At 38.2% G+C, this 8,161-nt stretch overlaps 1 protein-coding gene across 1 annotated transcript; it reads right to left on the bottom strand.

The window, feature by feature from the left end:
- Nucleotides 1–2,688: 2,688 nt before the first annotated feature.
- On the bottom strand, nucleotides 2,689–7,956 carry LOC135006979 (keratin, type II cytoskeletal 1-like). The gene is made up of 9 exons (XM_063952076.1): nucleotides 7,391–7,956; nucleotides 6,975–7,195; nucleotides 6,707–6,767; nucleotides 6,532–6,627; nucleotides 5,437–5,601; nucleotides 4,756–4,881; nucleotides 4,339–4,559; nucleotides 3,693–3,727; nucleotides 2,689–3,599 (listed from the first exon to the last, which is right to left on the bottom strand). The coding sequence occupies exons 1-9, from the start codon at nucleotides 7,898–7,900 to the stop codon at nucleotides 3,310–3,312; spliced, it is 1,725 nt and encodes a 574-aa protein (XP_063808146.1). The 5' UTR covers nucleotides 7,901–7,956; the 3' UTR covers nucleotides 2,689–3,309.
- Nucleotides 7,957–8,161: the final 205 nt, after the last annotated feature.

Raw genomic sequence — 8,161 nt, 5'->3', positions numbered from 1 at the left:
GGCTTTAAAGGGAGAAGTCATAATCATGGGAGACTTTAATTTACCTGATGTAAATTGGGAGGGGTCTTTTGCAAGTTCAGCTACAAGTGGCAAATTTCTAAATTCCTTACAAGGAGCTTCTCTCAAGCAATTGGTGAGGGAGCCCACTCACAAAGACTCGATATTAGATTTAATTCTTACAAATGGTGACAGGATATCAGACATATATGTGGGTGAGCACCTGGGATCCAGTGATCATCAAGCAGTATGGTTTAGTATAAAGACAGGATACAACTCCTGTCACACAAAACAAAGGTGTCGGATTTTAGAAATGCTGACTTTGCAAAAATGGGGAGATGTTTAAGTGATTCACTGGTGGACTGGAGGAACTTGGAAGGAGTGCAAGAGAGGTGGGAAAAACTGAAAAGTGCAATACTAAGGGCAACAGACCTTTGTATCAAAAGGGTTAGGAAAAGCACCAGGAAAAGGAAGCCAATGTGGTTCACAAAAGAAGTATCTACTAGTGTGAAAGCAAAAAAGATGGATTTTAGAAAATACAAACAGACTCAAAATAATAACGACAAAGAGGTGTATCTTGACTGACGGAAGGATGCTAAAAAAGTTATCAAATGGGCAAAGGCAGAAGCTGAGGAGAAAATGGCCCAGTCAGTAGATAAAGGGGGCAAAACATTTTTTAAGTATATAAGTGAAAGGAGAAAATCAAATGGAGGAATAATAAGACTTAAGACAGAGGGGTAAATTTACTAAGATGGGAGTTGTATTTAAGATGGGATGTTGCCTATAGCAACCAATCAGATTACAGGTATTATCTTCTAGAAGGTGCTAGATAAATGAGAAGTAGATTCTGATTGGTTGCTATGGGCAACATCCCATCTTAAATACAACTCCCATCTTAGTAAATTTACCACAGAGAGTGTGCATTTGGTGGAGGGAGACAAGGCAATAACAGATCACCTAAATAATTATTTTTGCTCAGAATTTACTACAGAAGGAGAAGGGAAGGGACCACAGTTAAGTTGCAAGGACATTCATAAAAATAAGATAGATGAAAGTACATTTGCAGAGGAGAAGGTCCTAACAGAACTTTCAAAACTAAAAGTGGATAAATCAATGGGACCAGATGGGATACACCCAAGGATACTCAAAGAGCTAAAAGATGTGCTGGTGACACCTTTAACAGAATTATTTAACCAGTCACTAAATGCAGGTGCCATTCCAGAGGACTGGAAAAGAGCAAATGTAGTTCCACTACACAAAAGTGGAAGCAAGGAAGAAGCAAGTAACTACAGACCAGTAAGCCTTACATCAGTAGTAGGGAAAGTAATGGAAAAACTATTAAAATAAAGAGTTGTGGAATATCTTAAATCCAACAATTTACAGGATCCAAAACAGCATGGATTTACTGGTGGGAGATCATGCCAAACAAATCTTATAGAATTTTTTGACTCTGTGATGAAAATAATAGATCAAGGGGGAGCTGTAGATGTAGCCTATCTAGGCTTTAGTAAGGCATTTGACACTGTCCCACATCACAGACTGCTAAATAAACTTGAAAGCAGAGGGGTGGATTATAAAACAGTTAAATGGATAAGAAACTAGTTGCAGGATAGGAAACAGACAGTTGTAGTAAATGGAGTGCAATCTATGGAGGGAAATGTTACCAGCGGATTACCCCAATGATCTGTACTTGGACCAGGTCTCTTTAATATCTTTGTTGGTGACATTGCAAATGTTATTGAAGGGAAAGTATGCCTTTTTGCAGATGATACAAAGATATGCAACAGAGTAGACACACCAGGAGGGGTAAAACAAATGACTGATGACCTAGGTAGGCTTGAGAAATGGTCAAGAACGTGGTAACTACAGTTTAATGCTAAAAAATGCAAAATAATGCACCTGGGTCTCAAAAACTCAAAGGCTAAATATAGTATCAAGAGTACTATAATGGAAACTACTGAGGGGGAAAGGGATTTAGGAGTTACTATTTCAAGTGACTTGAAGGCAGAAAAGCAATGCAACAAAGCAATGAGAAAGGCAAGTCAGATGCTTGGATGCATAGGGAGAGGAATCAGTAGCAGGGAAATGCACTAACTGGTCTAATGTTTAATCATACAGTATGTGTTTGGTTGAATTAGTTTCTTATATATTATATGGATATTTGTGGTTCTGTATAAACTGTAAATATGTTTTAATTATATACTGTCTGTCACTGAATTCTAAGTTGCATTCGTTTTTTTATATATATAGTTTTCTGTGTTTTGGATGGCGAAAAGTTTTTAAAATTATTTTAGCTACTTATGAAATAACAGACACTTTGTGGTAAATGTATGAAGCAGTGATAAGAGTGGAGAAGTGAACCAGTGGAGAAGTTGCCCATGGCAACCAATCAGCTGCTCTGTATAATTTCATAGTTTGCAAATTATAAATGTTACTTCAATGCTGATTGGTTGCCCTGGGCAACTTCTCCACTGGCTCACTTCTCCACTCTTATCACTGCTTCATATACTTGGCCCCTAGACCCAAGTCTTGGTTTGGGCACTAAGATTTATGACAGCAGCTTCACTGTAATATCTATTCTTCAATTGTTACCCTCTGTCAGTGTATAATTGGTTCATGGCTATATACCATAGCATTATGCCATTATAAAATATCTAAAACTCCACCATGATAAAAATAACACAATTACAATTGAGATCCATATGCAGTTTATTGAAGAAATACAGAAAAGATAAGAAAGGCGTGCCTGGGGTTGAAAGATTGAGTAATGCATTAAAAGGATTTTATATACAACAAACGTCCCGACTCCCATTACTCTCAGAGATAAATATAAGCATGAGCTTACAGGACTGGCAAAAGCCATAGCCAAGCTCAGATATCTTTATCAAACTCACCTAGATATGTTACAGGGACACAACAGTGCAATAGCAGTCATACAAAGGGAATATGAAAGTTACAACACCTTCTCTATAATAGATTTGCTTTTGATCTTCTGTGTGACACATATGGTAGTATTTAGATGCTTTCCCCATTTTTAAAGAAATATTTGAGACTATATTGTTGTCTCTATGGAACAAGTGATGTCAAGGCAACACAATGAATAGAAATTCTTTAGGTTAATGTTATGGGAAAACATGGAATGTCTACATTATAGTGACTTGTATCCCGGAGAACAAGTAAGGATAGAGCTAGGATGATATAACTGAACATACTAGTGAAGCTTCTGTTATCTGAGCAGATCAAAAAAGGTATAGGGGGAGGGTGGCTTTGAAGAGGTGGGCACGGTGACTAGTGCTATAACTCGGGCACATCTTAATATTTCTTTACTGAGGATGATGCTGATGTTGTAGACACTGCCACTGTGCTTCTGTGAGAGGCACCATATTGACTGCTGCTGCCTCCAGAGACATGGCCACTTCCTCCACCCATGCCATATCCTCCGGCTCCTTGTCCTCCGCCAGCACCAAATCCACCTCCGTGTCCTCCGCCAACACTATATCCACCTCCGTGTCCTCCGCCAACACCATATCCACCTCCGTGTCCGCCGGCACCTCCTGATCCTCCACCACTAGCAGAGTGGCTTGAAGAACCTCCAACTACGGCTAGAATTACAAAATAAGATGTTTAGTTTTCTTCATGCATGACATTTAGACAACAATGAAAGTTCATCAGTCACAGAACTGGTCTATACTTACAAATGGTCACATTGTTGACTATTTGTCCAGACATTCTGCAAACACAAGAAGTGAGGATGTTAACACAGTATTATTTTAAAGGCTACGCACTGCAATACACACCCATATATGTGTGTGTGTATCATCGTATACACTGCTTTTTGTGAATAAAGTTTCCCAGTCATGGAATTCTCAATCTGGGCCTTGGTTCAGAAGTTGAAAATAAAAACTTTATGTATGTTGAATGTTCTGACTTGTACACACAATAACTAGAGATGTGCGATTCGGATTTCCTGCAATACAAACACTCACTTCGAATCAAGTCTGAGTTCAAAATCACTTTGGGATTCCTAGTGGATTTGAGTCCTGGCTCGGGTCTTTTGTCAGCTCTGAACTTTTGAATTGCATGTAAACAGGTTCAAATTACATGATTTTAGCTGTTTTTATCGATTTTTATTAATTTTTATCAATGTTTATCGATTTTTTTGATTGATTTTAAAGGAATCCAAAACCGAACCAAAAACTGAGTCTCAACCAAAACACTTGAGGGTGGTTTTGTCAAAACCAAGACACTTGATGAATTAGAACCAAATATCAAAACACGAGGGTCAATGCACATCTTTAACAATAACATTTTACAGAGTGTTATGGCTCAAGCTAAACTGACCTTTCCTCTTCTCCTTCCAGCATGGCTCTGTAAGTGCAGATTTCAATATCAAGAGCAAGTTTCACATTCATGAGCTCCTGGTAGTCGCGCATCTGGCGGGCCAGATCTTCTTTGGCCTTTTGCAAAGCAGCTTCAAGTCCAGCCAATTTCCCTCTGGCATCCTTCAAAGCATTCTCCCCACGCTGCTCAGCCTCAGCAATGGAGTGCTGGAGAGCTGCGATCTGTATGTTGTAAATGATTTCATGTTTGTTAGTGATTCTTGTTTATCTCTAAACACTGTTTCTATAACTCCATTTCCTTATTCTGCAGTCTGTCTCAGGATAGTCTCTGTATACTCCCACAAACACTTCTACATTATATATTGGATGATGATATATAACCCATTCTATCAACCCACAGCCATTAGGGCTACAGTACCTGCTTCTTGATGTTTTCAATCTCAGCCTTCAGTCTCTGGATCATACGGTTCAGTTCTGAGATTTCATTCTTGCTGTTCTTCAGGTGGTCGCCATGTTGTCCAGCCACGGCTTGCAATTGCTTGTACTAATATGCAGAAAGTAAAAGCCTATATTAGTAATTAGTAACTCAAATACAGATCACATATATAATCAATAAAAGACTAAATATATATTTAGACCTTGATTTATTCTAATATGTTAAGATATTTTAAGAACTGCTTAATTAGTTGAGCACATTGATGATTGCAGATTAAGAATATTGATCATTTAAAGTAAACTTGCCATAATGACAAGAAACCACAAAAGGGAACTTCTATAATTACAAGCAACATTAAATTGTAAGTATGTTTTTGTAGCAAATGATTTAACGCATATGCAATAATACATTAAGGTATTTAAACAATATATATACATATATAATTATATACAAATCACACACTTCTGTAAGCAGTACAGTGCGTTTGTGAATATTAATTATTTTGTATTTAAATTATATGTATTTCATTCTATATTTCATAACAACTTTTGTAAGTCTCAACTTGCACTGGCAATATATCTCTGTGGACTAAAGGGTGTGGTCTAATTACAGGTGCTGATTAGGGTTCCATTCTGCATAAATTAGCAGGTGACTGGCACTCACTTTGTTGTCGAATGCTGCTTCTGCTTCAGCCTTGCTTCTCTGAGCAATCTGGTCATACTGATTCTTAACGTCTTTGATTATGTCGTCCAAGTTCAAGTCTCTGTTGTTATTCATAGACAGAACAACTGAGGTGTCACCCATTCCTCCTTGAACGCTTGAGAGCTCCTGCAAACAACACAAAGCATCATTCAGTAATGTTATTTCCTTGTTTTATATTAAAAACAAACATGGTTAATCAAACAAGTCCATAGAATTCATTATTTCATATTAAATATGTATGTTACTTTAAATATAGCAGAATCATGCAATCAGATTCAGTAACAATGTGAGTCCGGAATACCCCAGTCATGGGTAAGCATTTAGGTTAATTCATAGATAATTTTGGCAGCAGACGTAGCTCATTTAAAGATGAGAGCAGTGACTAATTATCGCTTCCTCATCACAACGTTTTCCAATACTGGACAATTATGGTGCAGTGCAACCTATTTCCCCCAACAAGCAGCTCTTTAAATGTTGATTAGTATGCACACATAAAAAAGGCAGTGCCAGGGATACTCAATAGACTTCTATACTATAAACCTTAAGGGGTGTATTTACTAAGGTGTGAGTTTTTTTCAGAAGTGGAGATGTTGCCCATAGCAACCAATCAGATTCTAGCTATTATCTTCTAGAAGCAGCTAGAGAAATGTTAAGTGGAATCTGATTAGTTGCTATGGGCAACATCTTCACTTGTAAAAAATAAATAAAAAAATCACACCTTAGTAAATATACCCCTAAGTGTCATTGGGCCATAAAGACATTGATAATAGTACCTGTGTGGGCCAACATAAGCCCCATTGGTCTACATTTTGGACTCCCATATCCTAGACAGCACTAAATAAGGATGTACCTGTATTTTAAAATGTCTGCAAGTACTGTATGTGTAAGACCTCTGCATTAGGTCTTATGGATTACATTTGCTAGGTCTATTATATGACTATACAGACAGTATAAGTAATACAAATATTTTACTAGAAGGGAGAAAGTGGATTATCCCCCTGAGAAAGCCTTGTGTTTTCCCAAGTTGAGTTATTTGGAACAAACAGGAAAACTTACAGCATCATAGAGCGTCCTCAAGAATTCTATCTCCTCTGTCAGGGTATGCACCTTGCTGTCCAACTCCACCTTCACCATGTATGCAGCATCCACATCCTGTAGGCAACCAATAGTATTTTCATTCATACCATGCTAATACTCAATATGATTATTTTGTTACTGAAATATAACTCACCTTCTTAAGCACCACAAATTCATTTTCAGCTGCTGTGCGCTTGTTAATTTCATCTTCATATCTGTAGAAGAAATATTTTGAAACCACTTATTTCTTTTTTCTTTTTGTGGATGTATATGGTGTACAGTACATTGCATTAAGCAGAAATTTCATTATAAAGTATATGGAAAACACTTTAAACTGCTTAGCATTAGAATGCATGTAAGAAGGTGTTGATGATAGAAAGCAAGCTTTGAAAGTACACAATAATATAATTATGTAAACCTACTTCTTCTTGTATTCTTCTACCAGCTCTTGCATTGTCTTTAGTTCACTCTCCAGACGGCTTCTCTCGCTTGTTATACTGTCAAGCTGTCTCTTCAGGTTGCTTATAAAATGCTCAAAAAGGGGCTCTATGCTTGGTTTTTTGGAACCCCCTTTTTGGCCATGTTCTTGTAAAAGGCGCCATTTTGTCTCTAGTACTTGATTTTGCTGTTCCAAAAATCTAACCTATAATTAAAAATAGATGCATTTTGATTTTCACCTATCGTCACAAAAATGTAAGTTCAAAGTATTGATTGATATAAATAACCACAATCTTGATAACGTTCTTCTTAAATATTTACTGTAGTAAAATTTATATCCCAAGTTAACTACAGACACAACAAAAATGTTGCAGGTTGTAACAGTATTATGTTTACTTACCTTGTCAATGAAAGTGGCAAATTTGTTGTTCAGGTTTTTGATCTGTTCTCTTTCTTCAGATTTTACTTTTTGAATGGCTGGATCTATGTCCACCTTTAGTGGCTGCAAAAGGCTTTGGTTGACGGTAACTGCCTGAATTCCACCAGGTGGGCAAACGGGGAAGCCAGGATCACCTCCATGTCCACCAAATCCTCCATGACCTCCACCGAATCCTCCTGCTCCTCCACCGAATCCACCGGCACCTCCACCGAATCCGCCGGCACCTCCACCGAATCCGCCGGCACCTCCACCGAATCCACCGGCACCTCCACCATATCCTCCACCAGCACCCTGACTGTTTACACCAATTGAAATTCTTTTCTTTCCACCAAGGCTGACAAGACTTCGTGTTCCAAAGGCACCTCCAGAGCGAGAGCCACCACTTGATCTTCCTCCACCAACTGAGCAAGCACTAAAGCCCCTACTTCCACCACCAGCAACAGCACTTGTTTGCATTGGTCTAAAACTCATTTTGACTGTTTTGAAACTAAAGTTGAAAGGGAACAAAGGAACAGATAAGCCGAAGGAGAGTGGGCCCCTTTGCTCTGAATGACAAAAGCCTCCCTTTTTATCTGTTTGAAGAGTTGGGCTTGGTTGCATGGGTGGCAGACCAGTTTAATGCAATAGTGGGTTTGGCAAAGCTGGCAGCCACCCATCAATCTGCTAAACTGATCACACCTATGGGAAATATTGCTTTGCTTGCACTGATTAATTCAATTAATCTATCTCGAC

Source organism: Pseudophryne corroboree, chromosome 2 (assembly GCF_028390025.1).
Source record: "Pseudophryne corroboree isolate aPseCor3 chromosome 2, aPseCor3.hap2, whole genome shotgun sequence".
Classification (NCBI taxonomy): Eukaryota; Metazoa; Chordata; class Amphibia; order Anura; family Myobatrachidae; genus Pseudophryne; species Pseudophryne corroboree.
The sequence above is the reverse complement of the archived record's forward strand: the minus strand, read 5'-3'. Positions and strand labels throughout refer to the sequence as shown.